Source organism: Gallus gallus, chromosome Z, assembly GCF_016699485.2.
Source record: "Gallus gallus isolate bGalGal1 chromosome Z, bGalGal1.mat.broiler.GRCg7b, whole genome shotgun sequence".
Classification (NCBI taxonomy): domain Eukaryota; kingdom Metazoa; phylum Chordata; class Aves; order Galliformes; family Phasianidae; genus Gallus; species Gallus gallus.
Genome location: NC_052572.1, coordinates 22,293,111 through 22,320,382, shown reverse-complemented (window position 1 = coordinate 22,320,382; position 27,272 = coordinate 22,293,111). Strand labels below are relative to the sequence as shown.

General features: G+C 42.8%; 1 protein-coding gene across 14 annotated transcripts in view; it reads left to right on the top strand.

The window, feature by feature from the left end:
• Positions 1-27,272, top strand: part of LOC107051951 — a 222,388-nt gene that overhangs the window by 104,925 nt on the left and 90,191 nt on the right. For all 14 annotated transcript variants that reach the window (XR_005843151.1, XR_005843145.2, XR_005843157.2 and 11 more), the window contains 2 exons: positions 24,973-25,042; positions 25,234-25,361. Coding sequence is in view for 1 of the 14 variants with exons in the window: in XM_046905578.1 (XP_046761534.1) it covers positions 24,973-25,042; positions 25,234-25,243 (80 nt within the window). In the remaining 13 variants the exon portion in view is untranslated. The remainder of the gene's footprint in view (positions 1-24,972; positions 25,043-25,233; positions 25,362-27,272) is intronic.

The following is a 27,272-nucleotide window of genomic DNA, read 5'->3' as shown; positions in this document are numbered from 1 at the left end:
TACATTTCCATTTACGCTTCTTCAGACCTATCACATTTGAGCGAGTTTAGGTGTCCCACTCAGCATACTTGGTGCTGGGATTAATCCCTGCACTATTACATCAGTCCTGTAATTGAAAGTAGTCAGAGGAGAAAGACGAAAGGGCAGAAAAATGGGACTGTTCAGCCTGTCTACAGGAGTGGCTTGGTACCTCAAGGCAGGGAGGCAGAGATGCTTTCCATGACATGGGGTGAGTTTCCTGGTGCCTCTGAGCCCCTCTGTGAGATCAGCTGGGACACAGATTGCAGATGCACTTCTGAAGGGTGGCATTGCTGTACCCGTCAGATCTGTGTTTCAAGAGCCCGCTGTGCAGTGTTGCAAAAAGAACTAAAAAGAGATCTCAGCCCTTATATGGATGATCTCCTCCCCCTAAAATACAGGGCTGGGGGGTAGGCACAATCTAAGTGGAACATGACAGCTTTCAGTACGTGACACTGTTTGCATTTGGTTGTGCAGTAAGGCCACTGCAACTGTGTTCCATCAGGACAAGACATCTACCCTTGGGGACTGCAGGGAGACTGGGGGTGCTTCTTCTCCAGCTTGCTTCGTGCACCTGTGCCAAACTTGGTGGCACAAGGAGAACATTTTACAAGCAGATGTCAACCTTAAAGCAACATTAAAGCATTCCCCTGAAACTCCACTCTCTGACCCTCACCTTTTTGAGTGTCCAGAAAGGAGAGGAAAATGGAGAAGCAGCGAGATATTTCCCTGCTCTTCCCCATGAAGAAAGCGCAAGACTAAAGGTATCAGATTTCCTCATGACACTTAAACATTTTCTTAGGTACAAGCCATTTTGGGACAGTTTCTTTCCTTCCATAACAAAGGCTGAACTTCTTTAAAGATGACATTTGAAAAATACTTGTCAGCCCAACAGAATTTTTAATTTCTCCTGGACCTCATTTAGGTTTCTCATTTGCATCCTGACATTATTTGGACTAACTATGAAAGTAGGTATAACAATGGACTTCAGGATTGATACTTTTGAATCAGAGGCTGAATGACAAGCACATAGGCGGGAGATGCTGCAAAAAGCTTCATTTTCAGAATGGAGTGAAGACACAGTGGAGGTGGAGCCCTTACACTTCCTTGTGGTGTTGAGGTTGGGTGAGTGTGTTCAGGCTGGGTTTCTGATGGGTGGGACACAGGTGAAGGTGGCACAAGCCAGACTGGAGTGACTGAGAATTGTTAATTATGAGGAGTATAAGTTGCTGCCATTAATTCTCAGTGGTTTTCTAAGTTGTATTTTAGACTTTTGGAACTGTGCAAAAACATCAGGCATAAAAAATTAAGTAAAACCATTGAAAGTAAAATGGAAATCTGCTTTTTGTGGCTTTTTGTTTGTTTGGTTAAATACTCAGAGACCAGAGTCGCATTATGTCTGCAAACTGGAAAAATGTGAAAATAATAGTGCACATAGCTCTTTACAACAGTGTCTCCAGGTTACTTTGGAATACTGTAGATGATGTTATTATAACATGGGTTTCATGTGTTTTAATGACAAGGGAAAGCATGATAGAATGGATTCATATCAAAGTCTATTACGAGAGAGAGTCTTACAACAAGGGCAGAATGTATTTATGTCATATTCAAAATGTCATCTCAGTCACAGACAAGACTGATAAGGAAAAATGATTAGATGCAGAGATTTGATTTATCTTTCTTTTCCAAAATGGAGACTTCTGACAATCTCCCTTTAGGTTGCAATGCTTGGGCCATTAAAACCCAAATTTCCAGCTACAACACAAAGGAGATGAGCCTCCATCTGCATCATTTGCCTTTCATTTCTTTACCCATCTGCCAGGAATCAGTAAAGCTTTGCTAATCAAGCAGAACCTTTATGTTCTCTTTTCTTGCAGTAGAAGTTGAGAAATACCCCTGTCCAAAAACCTACCACATTTCTTTTCATAGTTCAGCCTGAATCTGGAAGCAAACTCTCTTTCCCTTGGACATGCGGTTTTTGGTGGGGGTCTCCCCCATCCCAGCTCCTCCAGCTCCACGTCCCTGTCCAGTACTGTTGCAGACAGCCCATGCTGCTGCAGATGCACACATACGGTAGACGCTCTGTTCTGGGGAAACTTAAGGCACTTCGGATCCTAGCCTCTAGAGGTGCTGTTCTGCTATTACTACACTCAAGAAAACAGTGCCCAAATCCAACATGTTGCCATCTTATTTGAGAAAATGTAGAAAAAGTTTTTTGAGAGCAGATGCTTACAAGTTGTTTTAGGTTAAGAGTGTTCCTGTAGGGACTTCTGGACCCTGCATGTTAGATTCTTTTAGATGACCTTGACTCCATCTGCATCAAGAACCCTAATTCTGAAGGTGACTGAACCCATCTGGTCCTGAATAAATACACTCAAATTTATTTTTTAGCAACTGATAATTTTAGGTGGGGAAAAAATCAAGCTGAAATAATTTGATTTCAAGCTTTTTCCTGTGCTAATGAACTGGTAGCATGGAAAATACTTACATCTAGGTCCTGCCCAGCTTCTTACGTTTACCTTATATCCCTTGTGCAACTTCACTAACTGCAGGTTATCACCAGGGATATGCTGTCCCATAATTCCAAGTGCAAGTACACCAACAGAGTTTTAGAGCAATAAAGAAGGGGCTCCTATTCATCACTCATCAACGTCTTCCTGCTGCTCAGAGACTAAACATGCACAAAAACTGTAGGAGGCTTTTATGTTCCCATTAGTGATTACTGTACAGAAAAAGAAAATTCTGACGTGAATTGTGCAGGCTGTCATACTCATACTCAGAAATATGACATGATTCTGACAGCCCTCCTCTCAGTTAAATTCAAACATCTACAGCCTTGCAGTTCAGAAGGTGCAGTTGCAACAGCAGCTCAGGAGATGAACAGGTAGACCCAAGCATTGCCATCAACACTTCTGCATGGCACAGACGCAGAGCAATCCAATATTCCTGCTTTCTGCCATCCATGCACTTGGTTAATGCCTGATACTCACAAATCTGAGCAGGAACCTTTATGTCTGGTTATATTTTTCTGACCTTTTTTTTATTATTATTAATTTTCTGAATTATGTGTTTCATGAAGTACTGCACGTCTTTTCTCCTGATCATTTTGCTCATTTGGTCTGCCTTTCCTAACAGCCCCATTAGTGTTCAGATTTTCTGAAATTGCAGAGGTCAAGCCACCCTGGCATGGAGGCTGATTCTCACTGCTTTGTGGTGCAGTGCATCACAGAATTGTGTGATGGCACAGCAGGTTCCAGCTGGCCAGCAAAAGACAGAGCAACCTGGCCAGTGGGTTTTTTAAGGCTCCATGCCTCCACAACAGCTTCTGCACCTGTGCAACATTCAGAGTTCTCAGGTCTGTAGTTCTCTTTCTCCTTTCAAGGCACACACCAGGCAACAGGAGTGTGTTGGCTGGGGGGCAACCATGTACAACTTGGACCAGTAACGGCTCAGACTCCTGTCTGGGGGCCAAGAGGGAGGAGGAGACCTGGCAAGTGCTCTCTGTGCCCCGTCACTGCCTTGGGATCACGCTCCACCGGTGTCCTAGAATTCAGACTTCTGGCATCTGCACAAACACCTCGTCTCCTGTGCCCACCAGGAAGGCAGCTCCGTGGGGAAGGTTACTGTGTTTTCTGTCCTTATCATAGGTACATGCAGTTCGGTGGATCTGGTGTCACAATACTGGAAGCCTTTCCTCTCAGCTGCACGTGATCTTAGAAAATGCACAGAGGGATACTGCCACGGAACGGGTGTCTTTTTCCTCAAGAGCCGTGATCTTACTTCAAGTTGTGCAGGGAGGTGTAAGAAATCTCATTAGAATTTGCGAAAATGTTTCTAGTACTGCCTTTTTAGCTATGGAGGGTTTAGATATTGGCCACTGGATTTTGCTGGGTTTGAGAATTTGAAAGAAAGTGAACTTTTTGTTTTCTTTACTGTAATAAATTCAAAGCCAATGAGATGATGAGTTTGTGACTGAATACTTTTTGAAACTTCGTCTGCCTCCAAAAACAGGGTTAAAAAACGTTTTGCTTTCACAAAGTGAACAACAATATCAGTGAAGCCATGAAGCCATCCATGCCAGGCAGTTAGCACAAGAATAGAAATTTCATTTCTAATTTGCATGTGCTGGTTGCTTACATTTAAAACAAGCTGGTGCTTATCTCCTCTCATCCGCCACCTCTGAACATCGGTCTCTTGCTTGTCTTGACACTCCCTGGCTAACCCTCACTGTCCTGAAAGCCCCCCCTAGCTTTGACAGGAAGTTAAAGTTCTCATCTTGGTTCATCCACGTGCAACCAGCCACCATTTTGAATAAAGCTGCCCATGTCTTGCTGAGCAGAAGGAATCTTTCTCTGCATACATACTGAGGAGTGATTGTTCTACAGTGAATACAACATTTGTGTGATAGCCTATATTTTAGCAACTAATTTTGAAAAATAAAGTGTGTGGTGAAATGGTATACCAAATCAGAGTTTTGGTGTTTTTATCAATGTAAAATGTAGAAAAAACTTCCGACATGTCTTCTGGCCTGTGAGCAGCAGAGTGTGGCAGGGCTGCAAGCTCAGCAGCTCTGTCACAGATTTTTCTAATCTTTTCTTCTTCTCAATTTCTATTTAAAGTTGCGTGCGATTTTTTTAAGACATGCCTAAGTTAATTGGCATAAGTCCTCCTGCCCAGTCTGACATCCAAGTGAGACAGTGTATTTTTAAACACCCAGCACATTTAGATGCTATTTTGAGCACCTGGGCACCACTTGGGCTGAGTCTTCAGGACGTGCCATTTTCTACATTTAGTTTACTGGTTACCAGCCAGCCCAGGTTGATACAGACTGACATTTTTGTCTGGTGCCCTGTGACAGCTTATGTACACACAGCAGCTGATCTTAAGTGGGTATCAGTATCAAGGCAGTCAATCAGTATTGACAATAGCGGTAATTTTACTGCCAGTCCTCCAAGCAGAGAGACCAACACTCAGGGAACGCACTATTGAGCCCTTATCTTTTAAATGCACAGCATGGCTCAAAAGATGGGCCATGAAGGTGACCTGAGTGTGGTGGCTGATGTCAAAGCAGACACTTGAAACTTCTGGGGTGGCCACCGGTCCCTGGTGCAGCTTGTGGTCTGGTGACCTTCCATGTAGCAGGGCCAGACAGAAGTTGTGGCTCTGCTGCCACTGTGGAGGTGACCGAGGCCAACTTCATTAAAAGAGGCAGTGATGTTTATAAGGAAGGAAAGTTAAAAAAATTTCGTGTACTTTAACAGCCAAAGTGCAGATAGCAATGACATCTAAGGGAAGATACGCATGAACCATGTATTTCAAAACCAAAAACTCATTATAGATACAGACAGGACAGTTAAAGCAACTCAACCTTGAGACTACTTCAGTAAAACTTACGTGATTAAAGATACAGCAACTGCTATGCAAGACACCAGCTAGGAGGAAAATATGCTTTTTGAGACGAAGACTAGTGATGGCATACAACCTTGGAACAATTTATTAAAGAAGAATCAAGTGAAGGAGTTGGTGTGGACAAAGGAAACCCCAAAAACTTGTTACTATAAAAATGATCATGAAAGACCTCAGGCAAATGCAGTGGAAGACAATTACTTCAGAGTTAATAGATGCTGTCTGAAACTATATTACATATGCTGTCTAGCAGTATTTCTTGTTCTAGCTTAGGAGAAATTCAGGATTCACTAATAAGATAGAGATTGTTGTAAATGTCCATAATTCTAAATGAAAAGCTGTAAGTCAGAAGGGCTGCTAGGTGTTTATAGTTGTAGAATCATAGAACCATAGAATCACAGAATTGCTCAGGTTGGAAAAGACCTTCAAGATCATCGAGTCCAACCACAACCTGACTATATTACCCTAACTCTAACAACCCTCCGCTAAATCATGTCTTTGAGTACCACATCCAAACGGTTTTTAAACACATCCAGGGATGGTGACTCAACCACCTCCCTGGGGAGACTATTCCAGTGCTTAACAACCTTTTCTGTAAAGAAGGTTTTCCTGATATCCAACCTAAACTTACTCTGGCGCAACTTGAGGCCATTTCCCCTCGTCCTGTCACCTGTCACCAGTGGGAAGAGACCAACCCTGCTCTCGCTGTAAGCACCTTTCAGATATTGGAAGAGAGCAATAATGTCTCCCCTCAGCCTCCTTTTCCCCAGACTGAACAGCCCCAGTTCCTTCAGTCTCTCCTCATAGGGCATATTCTCCAAGCCCTTCACAAGCTTTGTTATCCTTTTTTGGACCTGCTCCAGCATCTCAGTGTCCTTTCTGTACTGAGATGCCCAAAACTGAACACAGTAGTCAAGGTCAAAGAAATATTCTCGTTTTCTGACAGACTGCAGCTATGTTGCTTCAGTTCTCACTGGGACTTAAAAAACTAACATTTGAATGTGATGTAAGATTTTTAAAAGGTTCCTTGAAATAATCAGACGAATGATGCTATCTGCAGCATGTCTTTACCCTACACATTGCAAAAAATATTTGCCTAAAAACACCTATAAATACAATAATACAAGGAGGGAATAAAAGCATCAAGGTAATTTGTAAATCTACTAGGTTCATTTAAATATCTTTCGAACAGACATATTTTTAACTGCACAATAGAAATATCTTCCTTATTATCATAATATCCCTGTCTTGTACAGATTGTGCTCATCAGGGCTTGAATTTAGAAGTGAAGTGAATATGGAGGAGGAGAAGGGAAATTCCTGCATGTGTTACAAAGCATGCAGGCAAGCTATCTTGAGAAACAACCTCATACATCCTTGACATATGGCAAAAAATCTTAAAAAGTTGTTTAACTTTTTAAACTTTGAAAGCGTTACAGCTTAATTTTCTAATTTTACTATCTCGTGTGATTTGTTCAGAGGGAACATTTCTCTTCCAGGCGAACTTAGTAAGGAAAATGTTCTTGCATCTTCATGGGGAAGCACAATATTAATTCTGGCTTATTAAAGTGTTCCGGAGAAGAGTTTCATAGCATCACAGAGATGTGAAATGTCAATCTTCTATATACCATATCACATCCTCCTGCAAATGCCTAACGATTCCCAGTGCTATGCAGACTGTGTTGTAACCCATTTTTATCTGACCCAAGGGACAAAGTTTGCTATAGCATCTACTGAATATTTTGTTTCCAGTGTTCATTCTCCATTTTCTTCTGCTTTATGATCTTGAATATAAAGTTACTGCTCCTGGATGAAATCGCTTGTCCAACTCACCTCTCTTCTGTGTCATGTTATGGACAAACATTTACTGTAAATTTTTCCCCATCTTTTAAAAAACAGCACACTTGATCTGACAAAAAAAAAAAAAAAAAGCAAATTCACCTGGAAAATAAAATGAAATTTCATTCTATTTATTGAGTGAAGCATGGGGAAAAAGTGTGTGCGCTTTCCATGGGGACAACAGGGTACAGCTGGCCAGAGCTGAGGCTAAGGCACCACCAACCTCTTCCTGTAGGACAGAAACATGAATTTTCACTTCCTGTTGTCTTTTAAACATTCATATAGATCACAAAAATGACTACATGTTTAATTTCAAATTCACTGTTTTGTACAGAAGCCATTTTCTTCAATGTTAATTTCTGTGGAAACAATTATAAATGTACATTGAGACAAGCAAGATTCAGTTTCTTGTCTTGTTCAATGAATCAAAAAACTGTGATTCTCCCGTTCGCGCTCTAAGATATTTAGGGACTTGGTTTCCCAAGCATCGTTTCCCAATCTGTGATCATTCTTTCTTTATTCAATATTTCACTGCCTGTGGCTGACGAAAGAAGAGGTAGAAACTCTGCAGGTCAAACTAAGATCCCTACTATTCTAATAAGTAGCAAATAAACAGGGTTCTCAAAAATTTCTGTTTTGAAAAAACTTCAATTTTGAAGTAAAATTCAATCTAAAATATTACAGTCTGAAAGGTGTAATTAATGTGTCAATGAATTGGAAGAGTTTTTCTGACAGTTTTGCTTGACATTGATTGAATAATACACATCTTGAGACATAAAAAATTTATTTTACTAATTAGTAAAAATGGTAACTAAGCTGATGCAGTTCAGAGCTTATCAACATATTGCTCTCTAGTCAGAGCAAATGAAGTATTTGAAGCCTGAGATACGATGAGCAAAGCTTCATTTTCTGAAGGGATGAATTTGTCACAGACTGACAGTGGGGAGAAGGAACATGCACAGTTAGCCTGTCCCCATCCTGGATGCATACCAGCATTCCTGCTGATTTCAAAGACAACAGGTTCCTGATTTGTTTCTGTGTTGTTAAAACTAATGAAAAATAAAGAACACGCATACCTATTTAAGGTCAGTTGCCTCTATTCCTTGGTCAGATATTCTTAGATACTAACAGCAGTTGGGAATATTTGGCTAATGCTCTGAGAATGAACTCAGATGAAAACTTAAAGTCCTGTATATGAATTGTATAGGTGTTTACGTATTTGGAAAGGGAGCTTTGAGGCAAAGCTGTCAGTCTGTGCCGGGGTCACTCAGGAGAATATAGAAGGCTGCCCAATGTCAATCTGCTTCTAGCAGCCTTGTGTTCCCTGTTTGCAGCAGAGCAGGACTGGGAGAGAGGGGATGCTGTGAACAGGGACTGGGAAAAGGGATGATTCTGCCCTTGTCATGGTGGAGCTGCTCCCCTGGAAAATGAAGAGAAAAGGGGAGCATTTCTGCTATCCTTGTGCTGCTTTAAAGACATAATTCAGCTCTCCAAATGCCAAACAGCAAGGGGATGATTTTAGCAAAAATTGGTGAATTCTGTGGCCATTATCATTTGCTGTGGAGACTGCTATGAGATCATCAGAAATGCTGAGTGCTGTGTCTGGAGATCTGGGCTGCAGGGGATGAAAAAATAACTGATCTTATTGGAAAATCTAATAGAGAAGTAATATGTGGGAGGGGAAGAGAGAAGAGATGAAGAACCTAAGGATATCATTTTGTCATTTTAATCTCTTCTTTATTTTATTTCTTTTTTAATGCCTAGGAGCCTCCCTGTCTATGTTCTGCCCAAAGACACAACATGTCCTCCCTAGATGTTTGATTTGGGGAAGGACAAGGGAAAGAGAGAACACCGATTTCCACAAGCCATGTTGCCTTCTAGTCATAAGAGACTCAGTATCAGTATGAAAACAGACACTGCATTCCTTCTGACTGATTGCAGGAGCACAACGACACTGTCTGGGCCTCTGGAAAGCCATCCAGAAGCCACAGAATGACTTTGGGTCTCCTCTGTGCATGTAACCTTTGTGCCATTTGCGAGGGCATGTACTGGATGAAGAATGCCTGGGCTATTAGTGTGGTATGTAAGTGGCTGTTCCAGGGAGCTGCATATACCAGAGTGAGTATTTACCCTGGCTTTCCAAGTGAGATCCTTCTACCTTCTTTCATATCATCCTCTTGTTCATCATATTGTGCAGACAGTTGAGGCATCGTGTTTTGCTGCTTTTCAAGTTGTAGCACTGGGGTGTTGTGCTGGGGTTAAGAAATAAAGAATATGAACAATAAAACTATGGATACAAAACTAACACAGCTGGAAAGAAAGCCTACCAGGGGAGATGCCCTACTAGACCTGCTGTTTATGAATAGAGAAGGAATGATGGAAGATATGGTGGATGGAAGCTGTCTTCACAGAATGACTACAAAATGCTCCTGTAGCTGGAGCACAAACACGAGTTATAATCTTCAAACAACAACTCTAAAGAAGCTGGTCTAGCTTTTCCCTGACTGGGGACCACATCTCAGATAGACCTTTCTCAGCACATGTAAAAGGCTTTGGTGTTGTCCCAGATTGCATACCCCATGGAAGAAATGTTTCTACTAGATACAGTAACTTGTCCCCTTTTCCTGACACTAATGGAACATCTAAAACACAACAGTTGATCAGGCGATGCACCTGAAAATCTGCTATACATGTTGTGGCAAGCTTGGTATTAACAACTTGCCATGTACTGATTTTCTGGTTCAGAAGTGGCAGATTTCTTCACTTGTTGTCAGTCTTTCTTCAGGTGAGCTTTTTGCCACCCCACAGCATCTACCTCCTTGTCATCCACACAACTCCTCTCACTCTCCATGCAAAGTGGAGTTTCTAGGCCAAATCCACCTTTGTTTTTTGTTCTCCTTCAGTTCTAGGTCCGTACAAGATCCCTGGAAATACAAGTTAGACAGGTGAAGGCTGAGATGAAATTAGATGTGATATGACACTTCTTCAATGAGAACTACTGGTGATAGGCAGACAGGTGGACTGAATCTTCTTCTCTGAATCTAGACTGAACACAGCTCCTGGCAGCCTTGTGCTAGGCTGGAAGCACAGAAGTGCCAACTTTTTCTCTGCTGAAGACACAGGAATGAGATCATGTAGTGCCTTGCATTTTTAAGGGTTTCTGATGATAGAGGTAACCTTACATCCTTTTTTTTCCTACAAAGGCGCATTGCAGAAAATAAGCTGCTTTCTGTCCTTTAAAAGATGAAAGCAAATGCCTTCCTAGGAATGGCACCAGAAGATAACTTTGAAGAGTACACCTGATGTTACCTTCCTCCTGTGGCTGATCAAGAAATCTTTCCCTGTGGTTTTCTCTCATGGCAGAGTTTTCTGCATCCTTCTTGAATGTGTGTAGGCCTGGGTTCTGAGCACAGAACCCAGAACTTCCCTTGTAACCAGCTGTAGAAGCTCCTGTTTAGTTAAGGTGAGGTCTGTGGACTTGTCCACAATCTAATAAAGGCTGAAGTGGTTATGGTAGCACCATAAGATACTATCCTGAAGTAGTGCACTCAGTGCCACGCATATTAATAAAGCTGAATACTTTCTTATGGTGTCGATTAGTGGTCTTCTGTCTCCCTTCTCCTGAAGTTCTAGCAGACAAGTAGGTGAAAGATCATGAAAATGTCTCCTGAACTTCCCATCCACCCCTGCAGCCTGCCAGCAGCGGATGGGGCTGGGAAGGCTGCGGGCAGTGGAGATGTGGTGTCTCACATGCCTGCCCTTGCCCTGCGGTATGCCGCAAGCCAGACCATGTCAACGCCAGCCTGTAGCATGCCGCAGCCATGAAGCAGGTGCATGGGATGCCTTTCACCCCAGCAGCAAACATGCCTGCATTGCTCCCCGCCTACAGCAACAGTGCCTCCTCTGCCATAGCCTCCCTTGAATCTCACTAGCTGCATAAAAGCACACACAGATAAAAGATCTGTTAAGGAGGCACATACCATGTCAGCTCCTTATTGTGTTTTCCAATGTGTATTCAACCTCTGCGTGCATTTCCAAACAGTATTAAAACATTACGGCAGTAATTTTAAAATGTACTGTGTTACATTATTGCATTGCTTATGCTTCTTGCTCGTGAGAGCAAACAAAAATTTAACTTGTAGGAAAAAAGTTGAGAGATATAAATACTGCAGTGCATGGTATCCAGAAGCCAGAAAGAAATACACATAAATCGTTAGGGAGAGCAAACAGCAAACTGGGGTGAGCAAAGGAAAACAAGAGCATCAGAGATTGTGACTTGGACTTTCGGTTCCAAATCTGGAACTGAAAACGTGGAGAACATTCTATGGACAGTGAGAAAGGAAAAGGGAGAGATTAAAAGGTGAAGAAGATACGCAGTCAAACAAAACACAGGGTTTTTTCAGTACTCCTTTACACTCATTCCTTGAAATAGAAAATAAGTTTGACTCTGCAGATAATTCAGGGCACTTCTTCGTTAAAAGGGCCTTAGCAAGACAATTTTTTCCCTCGTAAGTAACTTTACGCCGTCTGTTTTAAAACGGACTTCCCTAAAAAGCATCTTGTCAAAGTTAGAGTCAAGGGGACAATTCACAATTAATAATTTACTCAGCATATTTTGTCTTATTTTCTGCTCCCAGATTACCCAAGAGGCAATTTTGACTTCTTTGACTATATTGGAGTTTACTCTCAAATGGTTTTCAGGGTATTATTTTTAGACTGGATTCATGACTGAATATGATACTTGTTATTTGATCTTCATTGGCCAGTTATTATTAGAGGCAGGCAAACTTTTCACAGTTGAACTAGACACAACTTATTTTAAAAATGTAGTCTAATTTCTGTTTGAAAATCATCTGAAGTCAGATTTATGTTTCACCTATGAGACACACATGCAAAGAGATGTAACTGCTCCTAAGAAATGCAAGTAGGAATGTTTGACATTCAGTTCTCATTTCAGATACAAGACACTGTGTCAGCTTCCTGATTAGATGGTAAATGTCACATATAGTCTGTTTACATTCATGCATTATCAGCTAATATTCATAGAAATTTAATTAATTTACAATTCAAACAATAAACAGAAGGACACTTTTAGTACAAATGCTCCTGCAAACATTTACCAAAGGCTGTTCATCAACGTCTTGTGAATATCTGCATAAATATGATTCATTTGTTTACAGACCACTTCCCTCTCTGTTTCCTCACCGTGTGGAGTCTCAAATAGCAAATCACTATAACCCCCAACCTGGAGTTGGGTGTCATTTTGACCAAGGAGCTGTAGTCATTCTGCCTATGAGCAGTCTGTCCTCACCTGAGACATGATTGCTACACTTCTTGGAGAGGTTCCTCATACTCCTGACCTGCCTGTCAGGACACTGGGATAGATAGAGTTACACTGAGACCTGAAAGAAATGATTGGCTCATTGTGAGATGAGGAAGCAGAGGAATTGACTTTCTCACAGTGGTTCAGCAGGTAGTTTCACTAGTTACAAACACGTACAGAGTAAATTGTGATTTCAGGACTGTGTTTGGGGGTCATGTCTGTCAAATCCCCGTGAAAACCAGTGACCAACATTACTTGTAATGGAACAGTGTTTAGGGTGTATTGTACTACATCCTAAGTAGCAGAGAGATGGGATGGATAGTGGTAGCTGACATGTCCCCCTCATCACTTCTTCACCTGAGCTTTCCAGGCAGCAGAGTAAACAGGAATGTGTGCAGCTAAACACATTTTCATATGTCCTACATTCCCACTGGCAACCTCCTGAGAACTGAATGGAGTTCATCATCCCCCCCTCAGATGCCTTCTGCATAGTTTGCTCTGGAGGCAGAAAGGCAGATGAAGGCTTAAAGGTGGCTTGAGATACATGATAAGGGTCCACTATCAGCTCCCAACCAGAAACAGGCATTGCTCTTACAATCCAGCCCTGAGATGGGACCAAGAGAAAAAGTTCCCATTTAGGCCAGTGTAGGCCAGGCTACTGGAGCAGAGGGATGTGCATCGGTGGTGCTGGTCGATTCCCTACTGTAAGTGGAACCAGACATTTTATCTGTCAGGATAGGTGCTGTGACCACTGCCCTGGGCAGCCTGTTCCAGTGCCCAATCGTCTTACGGTGAAGAACCTTTTCCTAACCCCCCACTCTCCTCTGGCACAGCTCCATGCCGTTCCCTCGGGCCCTGTGGCTGTCACAGAGAGCAGAGCTCAGCGCTGCCCCTTTAGCTCCCTGTGAGGAGCTGCAGCTGCCATGAGGCCTCCCCTCAGCTTCTCTGCTCTGAGCTGAGCGCACCCAGGGGCCTCCGCTGCTCCTCATACATCTTCCCCTCTACAATCTTCACCATTTTCTCACCGTTCCTTTGAATGATAATAGCTTTCTGTTCTTCTTATATTGTGGTGCCTAAAACCACACCCAGTGCTGGAGTGCTGCACAGAGCAGAGCAAGGGGACAATACTTCCCTTGCCTGCTGGCAGTGCTGAGCTTGGTGCACTCCAGGGTATGGTTGGCCCTTTTGGCTGCCAGGGCACACTGCTGGCTGATGTTCTACTTGCAGGCAGCCAGAACCCCCAAACCCCTCTCTTCAGGGCTGTTCTGCAGCTTCCAGCCCCTTGTCTGTATGTATAACCAGGGCTCTCCTACCCCAGGTGCAGTGTCCAGCACTCGCTCTAGTTAAAATTCACGTGGTTGGCAACTGTCCAGCACACCAATTTGTCAGATTCTCTCTGCAAGGCCTCTCTACATTCAAAGGTACTTTCTTTTCAGGCTCACTGTCTCCTGTGTCCTGCTGCCAGCGTCTCCCTGGCACAGAGCAAGGATCTGGGGTGGTGGGCTGATAGATGGGGTCAGCAGCTGCTTCCGAAGTGCTGGATGTCCCTCTGGCTTGTGTGTGTCCCTGTCCTCCACCCTGAATTACTCCAAGCCATGGCAACATCAAAATTGTTCACTAGAAGACTTTGCCTCCAGGGAACTGCAAGCTCTATTTCTTTAATGATTTTAATGGTCAGAATTGTGCCAGGTCAAGTCATTTAACTATGTATTTAATTAGTCATCTGTATGCATGTAACTTGGAGGTGTTCAGCTGTGCTATTTTATAGGGATTAACTAAGTGGGCAGTAAATCACCTATGCCAGCAATAAAAGTATTTATAGCAGTACCTTTTTTTAATTATTATTGCTGTATTGTTTGTGCTGGCAGAAGTCTGCAGAGGACTAGTTTTGCTTTAAGAGATGGGAGAAATGCAGTTTGGGGTTTTGACTGACACTAAATAGAAACAAGAGTGGGCAACACGGAAGAGGCTGAAACGGGAGGTTCACAGCCAGACAACCCAAAAAGTTATTGCCAGCTGCAGGCTTGATGTGTTAAAGAAAATAAACATGAAGCAACTTGGCCCTGTGGAAACTCATGATTTAAAGAGGAACAGAAGAAATATGACCTGAGCAGGTAGGTGGTAGTTTTCTGGCTTGAATAAATCTGAAGAGTATTTGACTATTAACAGTTCACAAGTTCGCACTGGCAAAATACTGCCTGGAACAGTTAGCCTCCCCATCTCTCTTGTTTTGCAAATGAATGAACCATTTGCTATGCAAGTGCCATTGAAATGCTGTGAAGAATTATGGGACCACAGTCCTGCACAGACAAAATGTATATTTGAAAGAGAGGACATTTTCTGCACTTACATCACATGGACAGTCCATTCTAAAGAAGAGCGAAGTGCTTGCTGTTAGTGTTGCACAAACTTTTTCTAAGCTGCCTTTAACAGTAAATCATTTGGGAGAACAGTGACTGTTTATAATGAGTGCTGACCTGTGAAGCAGAGGAAACTAGACATTGTTAAAAACCTTGGCTGGCTTACTGGGAGGTCATGTGGCAAGGCCAGGTAATTTTTGAAGTAGTGCACACAGAGTTGTTTAAGCAGTAGAAGCTGCAATAACACAACTGACCTGGGTGTGTAAGCCTCTTTGCACTCCTTTGCCAATAAATAATATAATGAGGCACACATTCCATCCCTTGTTGTTCCACCATGATCCAGATGGTCAACCAAAAGATCGCATGTGCTTGGTTCACCTTTGGAGAAAGTGGACAACAGAGCCAACTGTCTTTAAAATGTTCCTGCTAATCATATCCCTGCTACTCTTTAGCTGGGGTGGAAACAAAAACCAAGAGACATCCTTTCTGATCACAACTTACCCTTGATTCTTGGCTTCTAAATTTCACCCCCACCTTCCAGTCAGGTCTGTCCACTGACACAGTGCTTTACTGTCTTCTCATTTTTTTTTCTTTTTCTTTTTTTCTGTTCCTGCTACAAGCAGCCTGTTTCTGTAGCTAGTAGCTAGTGTACTAGATACTATGCTAGCACAGTACATAGCCTGAGGCAATATAATTCAGCTTCTGCTCAGACATGACTTCCCATTTGCCCTCCTGCAAATGCTGTCCCTTGGAGAGAGAAGGGCTCCAAAGGCCTGCACAGAGCTTCTGGTTTCCTCTGCTGTGGAGAGCTAAAAAGGACTGCTCAAGTCAAGCAGGAGGGATGGGACCTGCATTTGTGCTCTTGTGAGAGACTGCTTTACCCAGAATGCATACAGGCCTAGCGAGAAGTTAGATTGAGCTGTTGTTTCAGTCATAAACTCCCCCCAAAAGCTGCTCCATGCAGAATAAAACACTTGGTAAATTCTGATTGTGTTTAGTAAATATGTCCATCCAAACAGATAAGAGGAGGAGGATTTTTGAAAGCACCAGTGTACTTTACTAAGAAAAGGAAAATAGCCCTTAAGAGCTGTTTCCCCATTCTGAACCAAAAAGTATGTTTGTAGAACAGTCATTTTTCTGCCCTGAAATTAAGTGTTTCAATGCAGGTGGAGCATGTATTGTTCCAGGGTAGCCCCAGACAACTGTTTTGGAAAGGTGGGCTTCTGCCTTCAGCTAATGCCTTTCTCCCACTCTCCTGCTCTCCAGCCTCCTCTTGGGTTCCATTTGCACCAGTCAGTCCTCCCACCCAGCTCTCCAGCTGAAATGTTTTTCACCATGTTTATTCTTCCCTCACAGTACATTAATGAATGAAAAGTTTCTGCTGATCTTCCAAAGATGGGCTGCCTTCTCCTTCACCAGCATCCCATGGTCTCTTTGCTCTGCTCTGCCTTGCCTTGCTGGCAGCATGGGTGAGGATGCCAAACTGCTAGCCACAAGAAGTACCTTGGTGCCTGCTTCTTTGCTGGCACCCAGACAGATTGGGGAAACGCTCTTCAACAGATCCATTGACTTTCTACTCTGCTGCAGGATCTTAAGGTTAAGACACCTGCTCTACTTCTTATTCTCTGCCCAAACAGCCTTTGGAAACACAGTGTTACTTACTCTAGCCAGCAGTGAGTGGACTCTTAAGCTCTCCTGCACAACTGCACAGGATCAAATCAGAAAGGATAAGGGTTTTCAGTGGGGGCTGCCCTGAAAGTATTGCTTCCTATTTTATTATGTTGGCCCACGAAGTCAGAGGTCGATGTTGGTAGAAGCAGAGGTTGAACCTTCCTGCCAACATCCCATTACATGTTGTTGTCATGTGACAGACGACAGCAAAGGGGCACTGACAAAACGGCGTCTGACATGGAAGTGTGTATGAATTGAAGGTGTCCAAGTGACTTCCTCCACGTGGAAAAATGGCACCCATTGACATTCATTGACGCTTGCTGTCTGCCAGTCGAGACCAACAGTGTGTGGATGTGAGCGCAGTCAGGCAGTGGGTGGTGCATTTTAGCACTGGCAACAGTGACAGTGGGTTACCTCCGTTGGCACAAATTTTTACAAGTGGTATGCAGCCTCTGGTTCATCACTGGCAAAAATGCATAGCTAGCGGTGGTGATTATATTAAAAAATAGCATTTTGTAGATGAGAGTTAGCTCTGTCACATGGTGTTATTGTGCTCTTTGTCATACTTTCAGTGAAAATAAATAAGGAGGCACTACTTATAGAGCAATTTATTTACTTTCCTGAAAACTGTTGGAAGCTCCTGCAGGCTCACTGGGCTTGCTTGCAGCCAGCCCCTGCAGGAGCTCTGCTTGCTCCTCCTGTGCCTGCAATTATGAGTGCTCACTCCCCTTGGCAGCACTCCCACCCTGGTACATTCCTTTTTGTTATGCTAATAGACTTATAACCAGCTCCAGCTCCTGAGACTGTAATATACCCCTTTTGAATCCCTAATCTACTTCTCTCTGTGCATTAGGGCAGCGCGTGGTTTGCCAAGGGCCTGGCAGAATGTGTTGAGCTGACTGATTCTAGCTGTTCCCATTAGACCCTGGCGTGCTTCTGAGATTTGTCACTTCCACACAAATCACACTCCTAATCCTAGGGTTTAACAAAGTTCGGATGGATTTAGATTCTACTACATCTTCTCTAAGGGAGATGATAATGCTCTCCGATGAAAGATCTCTGAATGAAAAGCATCAGTGTTAAGTACAAGCATGAGAACATCTTTTCTGTCCAACATTCCCTCTTTTTTCAGGATGGATACCCATGTCAAGATGGCAGTGTGCGTTGCAGAGAGGCTCTGAACTTGCATTTGATACCTTGAGGGTGAAGACATGATTTACAGTTGCCGTAGAGGCGTGTACAAACATGGACATAATTCAGATCTCGCATTCCAAAATGTGACCCTCATGAAGATGATCACTCAGATTACATTCCCAGAGAGCTGTGCTTCCTGGTGGAAACCCTTTGAAGTGTTCAAGGCTTATGGAACTGTCCTTCCACAGAACAAAACACAGTGTTTTCCAATGTGTTTCCTGAACCTTTGCTTCACTTTGAAAGACTATGTGATTAAAAAAGGATCCAGCCTGATTTTACAGTCATTGACAAGATGGATGGCACCCAAAGTGCCAGTCTTTAGCTTTTGTACCATGGCACCATTTCATGATAACTTTTCTCATCTGCACTTGGATTTATGGCATTGTGTCTAAAGGGTCACATAGCAGCCACATCGCTGTATAGAGCTTGGGCTGCAGTGTTGTGTGAGAGATGGTATGAGCTTCCATATCTAAGCAAAACATATATCCTACAGTAAACACCTATAAAAGGGGGGAAATGTAGCCTGGCATGCAAAGCAGGCAGGGGATTCTGGTGTAAGACGCAACAAGAACACTTCCACTGACAAACACAGAGGGGTAAAGCAGGTGTTTAGATGCAACTGTTATTACATTTTAATTCTGAAAAAAAGCCATCACCTTTCATTAAATGAAGACTGTTGACAGGACAGAGGTTTGAACCTCACTGAGGAATTGCTGCCATTTGGGAGAGGGAAGCTATCGGGGAGGTTTCTGCAGAGCGCCTAACTTTGAAGGCATGGGCATCAAACAAGATCTGTGTGCGATTAATGTTTTGTATGTCAGATATCAATAGTCAGGTCTATGGTTGTTGATTTAAGCAGCTGCACAGCAGGACATCACATATGGACACGGGAGGGAAGTGAGGTGGTTCTTAGCATGAACAGGGACAAAACAACATGGCTGGCACGGGAGGAAGGATTGCTGCTGCTTGTGCTCAGATTTCCAGCATTTCCCTTGAGTTTAGTTTGTCTATTTAACCTCTTTCAGAAGGTAAATACCATTTGGAGGAGCTTCAAGTTCTGGGATAACACCGGCTTTGACTCGGAAAGTGGGACACTTTTCAAATATGTTAGGGTGGTGAAGAAAACTGGCTGAAAATGCACAGATCAGATCTTCCCTGCCACCCCTCTGGATGTGTGCTCAGCTTATTTGATTCATGGGGGGCATGAAATGTTTTTTGCTTGTTGGAAATCCTTTCTTTATCTCTGTCCAAAAGAAAAGTGTAGGCAGTGTTGCCCTCTAAAATCTGCAGGTATGTGGCCCCAGGGAGAGGAGGCACAGTACCCATGGTTTCAGCCTCCTGCTACCCCACTGGGGAGGCAAGAAGCCTTTTTCCTGCCTCACCAATGTCTGTGTAGCTCTCCAGTAAAATTTCCCAAGGATCAGATTTAGCATGCTTGGTGGCTTAAAGAAGAAACTATTTCCCTTGTTAATGCAAGGGAATTATATGTGTTCCATTGTTGTGCTGGTCCCAGCTGTTCCCCGAGAAAGCAGCTCCCTGCTCCTGCTTGTAACGCTACCAAGGTCTGTCTGCCTCTCTCTGGGCTTTCCAGCACTGAAGGAATGAAGCTTCAGCAGCACATGGGGCAGTTAAGTCCCCTGCCTCCCCCTACCTGCACAAGGCCCGGTAGCCCTCAGCAGTGCTACTTTGTTTTGCTGTTGATGCAGAATCACTGTGGTGATGATCCACATGTTTTGGGTGTGCAGACTGTCTCTTCACTTGGGTAGAAGGAGGTATGCGTGTACATGCAAGGGGTACAATCACTGTGCTGATTTCTTCACTGATGGCTTTTCAGCATCATGCTGTTGCATCATACTTTACTTTTTTTTTTTTTTTTTTGGACAACACAACAGTTGGGCTGCATTGCAGCCATTTTATTTTAATTTTTTGTTTGTTTTACGAGCAGTTCTCTCTTTTAAAAAACAAAAGCATTAATAATCCTCAAGCTGTTAGAGGTGATAATTGCATCAGGGATTGGTATCTAACACAGGATATCCAGAAAACAAACAGCAACAAGGAAATACAAACCACACCATTAACTGATTTTCTAGGCTGGCCAACCCCCATTTAGCCCAATGTAAAGCTGCTCTGATGGATGCATGCCTCCTGGGTAGTCCTGGCTGGACTAAATCCAGCATGAGGGAGAGGTGGTCAGAAAAGAAAGCACCCTTCCACAATTTGTTTTTAATAACACTGTGGGGAGCACCAGAAACCCAACACCTGATAGCACAAGAATGAAGGGAATAGAGGTTAATTTTATTTCTCTGTCATTCAAATATTGTTAGTACAGGAAAAATGCATGACTGTAATTACAAAACAAACAAACAAACAAAAGAAACTGCTCATTACCACTTTCTGTTTTTACAGTAAAGTATCTCTTCAAGGAGGACAAAAATGGAGAACATGACATAAGCCATGATGATCTCATAAGCCATTACAGCTGAGGAGTATGTTTAATTCCCTTTTGTGATAAATTGGAACAGATTTTCCATTTATGTCTTCTTTTTAACAACATCAGCATTGTTACAGGTTCAAGGCCATTAAGCAAATGCTGTATGGACAGTAATTTTGCTGTTGTTTTGGGTTTGTTCTGACATCCCTCTTTCTCCTCTCCTAGCATCCTAACCTGTGCCCTGGGTGCTGATGCAGTACAGGTGGCTGCCATGCCTTCCCTGGTGGAGCCATCTGTTACCCCCTGGTAATTAAACAAGAGGGTGGGATATGGTGCAAGTGTGTCTGAGTCCTTCAAGGAGCAGAGGGCATCAGGATTTCAGCTGTGGAAGCAGACAGAGCATTCAAAATGTAGACATGGAACAAGGCTGCATCGTGCTATTCAGCATATGAGTGTAGATGAGACACCAGGCTGACCGCAAGTGGAGTGGGAACCCAAAGGGGAGTGCAGCCAACCCATGCTGCTGGGATGGGAGGGAACAGTGAGATGGCATGCTCAGCTGGCACCAGTGCAGTGTTGGTAACATGGGGCCGAGGTGCAAAAGCAAAACATTCATGATGACTTAAAGAAGGACAGTATGTGAGCACTGGAAACATTTAAGAGAGCTCCTGCCAGAGTTAGGAGTAGCAGGTGAATGCCAGGCAAGCATTGCTGACATGCCATTGATTGTTGCTCCTGGACCAGGTGAGTGAGAGCACCACGAACAGCAGATAGACACTGTCCCCCTTTTAAAACACTCTCCAGACTGATGTAGTGGGAGCTATTTTAGCCATTACTGCTGTTACAAACTTCCTGTGGCTAGTGCAAGCTCCTCTTGCTGACTGTCACAAGGTTTCTTGCTGTCTTTCAGTATGGTGTTAGGTGAGACTGAGATAACGTTGCAGATCAAAAAAGAGAGGACTGCTTTAAAAGTATTTTTACAGGCAATGTGCTATTTCATTGGGTAACAAAAATCTAACAGGTGAAAAACTTTATGAGTGTGCCTGACTAAAGACAAAGCTCAGCTTTCATCCTATGCACTTGATATAAATGATTAGACGGGCAGTATTACAAATCAAAAGGGAAGATCCAGGTACACTTGAATTACAATGCTGGAGCAAAATTTCATCGCTGCTGCAGTCAAATCATACACTGACTGTATTGAGGCTGGGATTTTTGCATGCTCTTTAGTAAATAAATGAGACAAAGGCAGTTTTCAGCCGTTCCTCAGACTGACATGAGTCATTTACAAATTCCAGTGGCTCCTCTGAAGCATGCTTAGTTGGAGCTCAGACAAATAAAGTGCTGATGTAGCCAATTAACGAAAAACAGCCTTAATTTTACTAGTGGGTTGAAATCAGTGCAATCAGTAACCTGTTTGAAGTACTTTGCTGAGTTAGGAGCTAAGAGTTTGTAAGAAGATGAATGCAGATTGAACTCCAATACTATTTTGCATAAACCTGATAAAGCTTGGAAAAGCTGCTTTGCTAATTGTCAGAAGAGTAAAATGCAAATCTATGGAACAGAAGGGTCCCTTGGAATATCAGTATAAGCCACCCATGAGCGTTGGGAAGGCACGTGTTAATGTGCTTTCTCTCCTTAATGCATGCGGACTCTTCTGGGGCGAAATCTAGGAAACAGCTGAACAGTGCACATCAACAAAACCTGGCAATTCAGGAGAGAAAATAAAAATGACAAACTGCTGGGAACTCTAAGCATCTTCTGAATATAACAGTCAAGATATAGATTTTGTACCAGACACTTTGATTAATACGTTCTCCTCTAGCATAAGGTGCCACGGGACCTTTCAAAGAGCACTTTCTTCTACAGAGCCCCTAACAGCATAGCTCTTCCTAATCATCTGCTGGAGGAGGATTTCAGTATTGACTTGGAAGAACACTATATACTAAATCACCAAAACTGTTTTCTGGAACAACTTGCTTTTATTTTGGTGATCTTCTATCCAAGTAATTGCAGAGGCCAAGATTTTATGACAATGGCCTGATTTCTTTACTCTGTTCTGTTTTGTTCTTAATATGCTTGTAGTTTTTCCATCAAAGCAGATTCATTTTCAACCCTTGTTTACTGGTGGAGGCATCCCATTACCACCACACATAAAACTCTGTGTGTCTGTGGGAGGGCACACGTGAGAGTGTGCACAGCCTAGCTATTATGGATTTGGCTCACTTGTCTGTTTTTTGGTTTTAACAAAAATAACTATCTTTAACTTGCTCTTGGTTTCTCCCTCAAGCTGTTGTGCAAGCTAAGATAACAGCTGCTTTTTGGACTGAAAGCCTTCCATGCCTACCTCTGATGTTTTTCTGTGAACATCAGGCTGTTCCTGGTGCTGCTGCTGTCTCGCCTCACACTGCAGCTTCTGTCCCATGGCAAGGCCATGAGACGATGTTGCAGAAGTGCGGGGAAACTGCCAGAAGCAGAAATTTTCAGCAGAAGCTGTATTCTGAGATGAGCTAGCAATACAGCTACCACTGTACAACAGGATAACACTCAAGAGACTAGACCAGAGAGGTGCTTTTCCTTTGTAACTGTTCTCCATTTTGGTAAATGATTAGAGCATTAAAGTCATAGAGCATAAAAGCAATGAAAGCCAGAAACAAAATTGCTCAATTTACCATGCATCCGAAAATAGGCAATACAAGGCTTCAAATCTTAATTCTGTATCTTTTATTCTCTATTCCGACTGGGTAGGAGAAATCTGATTTCTCCTTTTAGTGAATTTAGATACTTATATACTTTTTTCTTTCTTTCTTTTTTTTTTTTCTAGTGGATTAACCCTATTCTCCATCTGAAAGCTTGGGACTGCACCATATTTTCTTTGCTTTCACAGTAGGCTGGACAGCCTCCAGCTCTGGAAGGAGCGGTATGCCCTTGGCTTTGACATTTGGTTTCTAGTCTCTGCTACTAATCAGGGTTAAGTCCTTTGCTTGCCATAATGATCTGTGGACTTTGAATTGCCTTAATTTATGAAATGCTTCTGCCACTGCACTAGTCCTCATATTCTTTGTGTAGCACTCCAGTAGCATCTTGCTCTGTGTTGGGAATGTGAGAAGTGCATCCTAAAATAGGTATCTCCCTGCTCTGCTTTTCTCTCCCATAGAAAGGATGAATGTTTGCATTGTGTGGCTGCACCAGTTAGTGAGCTCAGTCTCTGCCATGTATCTTCTCAAAGAGGATCTTGGCGTTTCCCATGAAAACAAAGGAGATACATTGGCATTGTCTTCCATTGTTTATATAGCTTCTTTTGTACAGCCTGGGTGATAGACAAAAGTAAAATTTGCATGATCAAGCAGAAATGCAAAGACCTTCTGCTCCCCCAATAATCTCCTTCCTATGTAAAATGGAACACTCATCCAAGCATAACAAGTACCTTGGAATGGAGCAGACATTGCTACATTGGGCATAAAGATGAAATCAAAAGGTTAAATGATATGAGTGTTAGGGAGCCAAAGATATTAGGGTAAATAATAGCTATAAATTACTCTAGTCTCTCAGGAGTAAGAGACAGTATGTGTTGCTCTGGTTCCTGCCAAGAAGACCATTTAAGAAGAGTAGGACAGGGAGAAGGAAGCTGTATCATGGTGAAGTGAGAGAGAAAGTCATCTTTCAAGGCTCTTTTACAGGAGATCAGATGACTGATACCAGCTGATGTATCACAGAACTACTTGAAAACTGCAGTGGGTGGTAGATCCTCCAGATCCCCTCTAGAGGCTCCCACTGGGACAAGACATTACTCATTCACCACCCCTAAAATAAATGAAATAGATGATATGTTCAAAGTCAGAAATATAAATTCTCATTTTCACTGGTCCAACTTTGTAACAGGACCCTGGAATGGCTGTAAATTATTTTTAAATCCTTTTATCCTAGCAGCACCCTGTGAGGCTATGTTGTTGTAATGGGAATCAGGTGTGTGGCTTTCTTCTGAAGCAGGAGCAGTGGGGCATGTCAGGCAGTCTGTATCAAAAGCATTACTGGTTGCTCAGCTTTTGATAAAACCCTCAATATGAGATACGTGAAATAACAGAGTGAAACATGAAGGGGAAAGTCCAATTAATGTGTGGATAAGCAGTGGGAAGAAATGAGATCCCAGGGCTTCGGAACTGTTTGTGTTGAAATATTTCTATTGAAGGATGGACAAAGGGTGTTATGGAGTTTTGGATCTCATGACATTTAACATATTTACACTGAAAAATAGGTGACTTTAGTATGTCTTATTTCAGTGAGCGATCTTATACATCACTGATGTTGGTAGATATCTTGCTGAGGATTAAATGAGGGAACGGTTTGATGCCTCCTAGTTACATGGCACTTGAGCTCATAGGTGCTACCAACAAAACAGGGGGAGTATCAAACAAAGGAGAAGTTCAAAGTACAGTATGGTTTTCAAGCAGTTTTGACTGGAGGACATTTATTGGTGCTGTGTAAGAAAAATCAGGCTGCAATGGAGAAAGTCTTGACTAAAATGCTCATTTCTCCTCCCAGGAGAAGCAATTTGCAACACCCAGAATTGAGGTTAAGCATTTGGGCTAATCACTTTATCAAATCCTACTGAGCTGGAAGAATTAAAAATGGCGATCTGGGGAAGCTTGCTAGGACATCAGCTTGCTTTAAACAATAACACTGCTATATTACAGTATTCTTTTTTCATGTTTGTTTCCCCTTCACTTCCAGCTGCTGAGCCGTTCTGGTCTGGAATAACCTGTCAACAGGAACACAGAGGGAAAATCCTAATGGCACTAAGGTTTGTGAAAGATTTTACCTACTGCTTTTGCTACTGATTGTGGAGAACTTAAAGCCTTTTCCAGGTCATTGTTCCTATGTAAAAATCTCTAGAATGATATATTTAGGGAAGCTGGTCAGTGAGTAAAAAAATTTAATTAAATGGGAAACGGCAGATCAGTTTATCTTTCTGATGTCCACATCTGTCCCCAGTTACTCCTGACAAGTGGATCAGCACCCACGGACAGCCACATGCTGTGTTGCGAAGACCAGCTCTGGTGTCCCAAGAACAAGTGAGCTTGGCACAGCCTCGAGGAGCACTGTCAGCAGCTACAGCAAAGGTCGGTCAGCCCCTGGTTGTGGGACTTTACTTGGAGAAAGAGAGAGAGAGAAAATGACAGGAGAGGGATGAACTTCCCAGTGACCAGCAAATGGCTGAGCAGTGAGCATGTACTGCTGGGTGGAAGGAAACTGGAAAAGCAAGGAGTTATCGAATTATCAGTGCATTTGGAGTAAGTTTCCTGTTTAAAAGCAAGACTTGCATGTGTTTTCAATGAACTTTAATTGGCAGAAAGGACAAATGAATGTCCTACTAAGGATGAATTCAGCAAAGCCCATCATGCTTTAAATATGTCAAGATATTTTGGAAAAGACATCCCCACCTCCCCTAAAAAAAGCTGCCAAAGCAAAGGTGTTCTGCCCAAAGGCAAACATTTCTTCTTCTTCTTTTTTTTTTTTTTTAACTCTGACCATTTGCAGTGGCTTTACATGATTGTTTATTTGGCTGTTTCATAAATAATGGAGCTATTGCCTCATACAATGTGCAGTACTTATGCAACTGCCCAAGTGCCGGGCAGAAGCTGCTGGGAGTCCTGGGGCAGTTTTTAAAACTTTGCATGCCCCTTCAGTCAGACCTCCCTTTCCTCCAGCGATGCATCTTGAAAAGAGCAGATTTTATCACTGGGAACACAGCTTGCTCTTCCTCATGTTTCCTCTGATTTAGATATCATAATCTTATAATCAATAGATGAAAAGGGAGTGGTTGCAGGGTAACAGTGTAGGCAGATTGGCTGTATAGAGCACAAGCTATCTGCACTGTCCTGGGCTATATTTAGCCATGGGAGAACTGGCTTTTCTAAAGAAAAAGAGAACTTTTGACTGAAGTTCAAGGTGTTTTTGAGTGTGACTGTGAAACAGTTTATCAGATTTTCCTCTCCTGTTTGGTGTTGATGGTACTCCAAGCTTTCATACCGTTCTAGATACCAAACTGTCTATTTCTACCACTTAATGAATTAAACTCCCCAAGTGTCTCAAGAATAGCCTCAGAACTGTTAGATTTATTTCTTTGTCATCAGGTATTTAGGATTTTCCCTCTTATGAGCTGGAGTCCAAGTTCCTGGCAAGTGCAAGGAAGAAAAGGCAGCGAGAGACAGAAAGTGGCAACATTCCTGTCAAAGAGCTGTTGTTTCTGAGACTTCTTTCTTATTTTCTGATCCTCAGTTACATGCTGGAGGCCCTGGTTTTATTAGACCAACCCAAGACCAACAGACACCAGAAAGCTGCTTAAGCAGTGCTTTAACTTTTAACCTTGTTCCATGCTAGTGCTTAATACCATAGATTATAAATAGCATCTTCCTGTGTGATCAGCCTAACATACAGCTGGGAACTCCCCAGGAGCTTATAGTTAAGATCTCTCAAAAGCTCTGCTACAGAAAATCTAAATTACTGCCTCTTCTGTTTGGGAGAGAGGAGTTGCTATAGCTGTTGCTGAAGGGGCTCCATGCAAACCAAGCTGTTGTAGTGTTTCTGACAGGGGTAGCTGGCTAAAATTTGGAGCAGGGCATCCTAGCCAGATGTGTATCTATCTGGCTGGGATATGGCACAGGTCTCTGAACTTACCCCTCCCTCTAGCCTCCCTTGCTTCTTGGTGCTGGAGGACTCTGGTAGAAATGTACGGTAGGTATCCCTCAGCAGTCCTGGCCTTTTCCCAGACCCACGCTCCCCTCCTACACAGGAAAAGGGATGCTTTCCTCAGGGCAGAGCCTGGGCTGGGAACATACCCCAATAATCAAATCCCTTGTGCTAACCCCATCAGATGTGTGCTCTAGGTCCAGATACGTCATTGTCTCTAGAACTTGTTACCTTTGTTTTCTACCTCTCCTTTCTTTGCTTTACATCCCCACAGAAAACATTTTGGGAATCTCTGTGGGGAGACAAGAAAATGCCCCATGTCAGGGGGGCACTCCTTCACT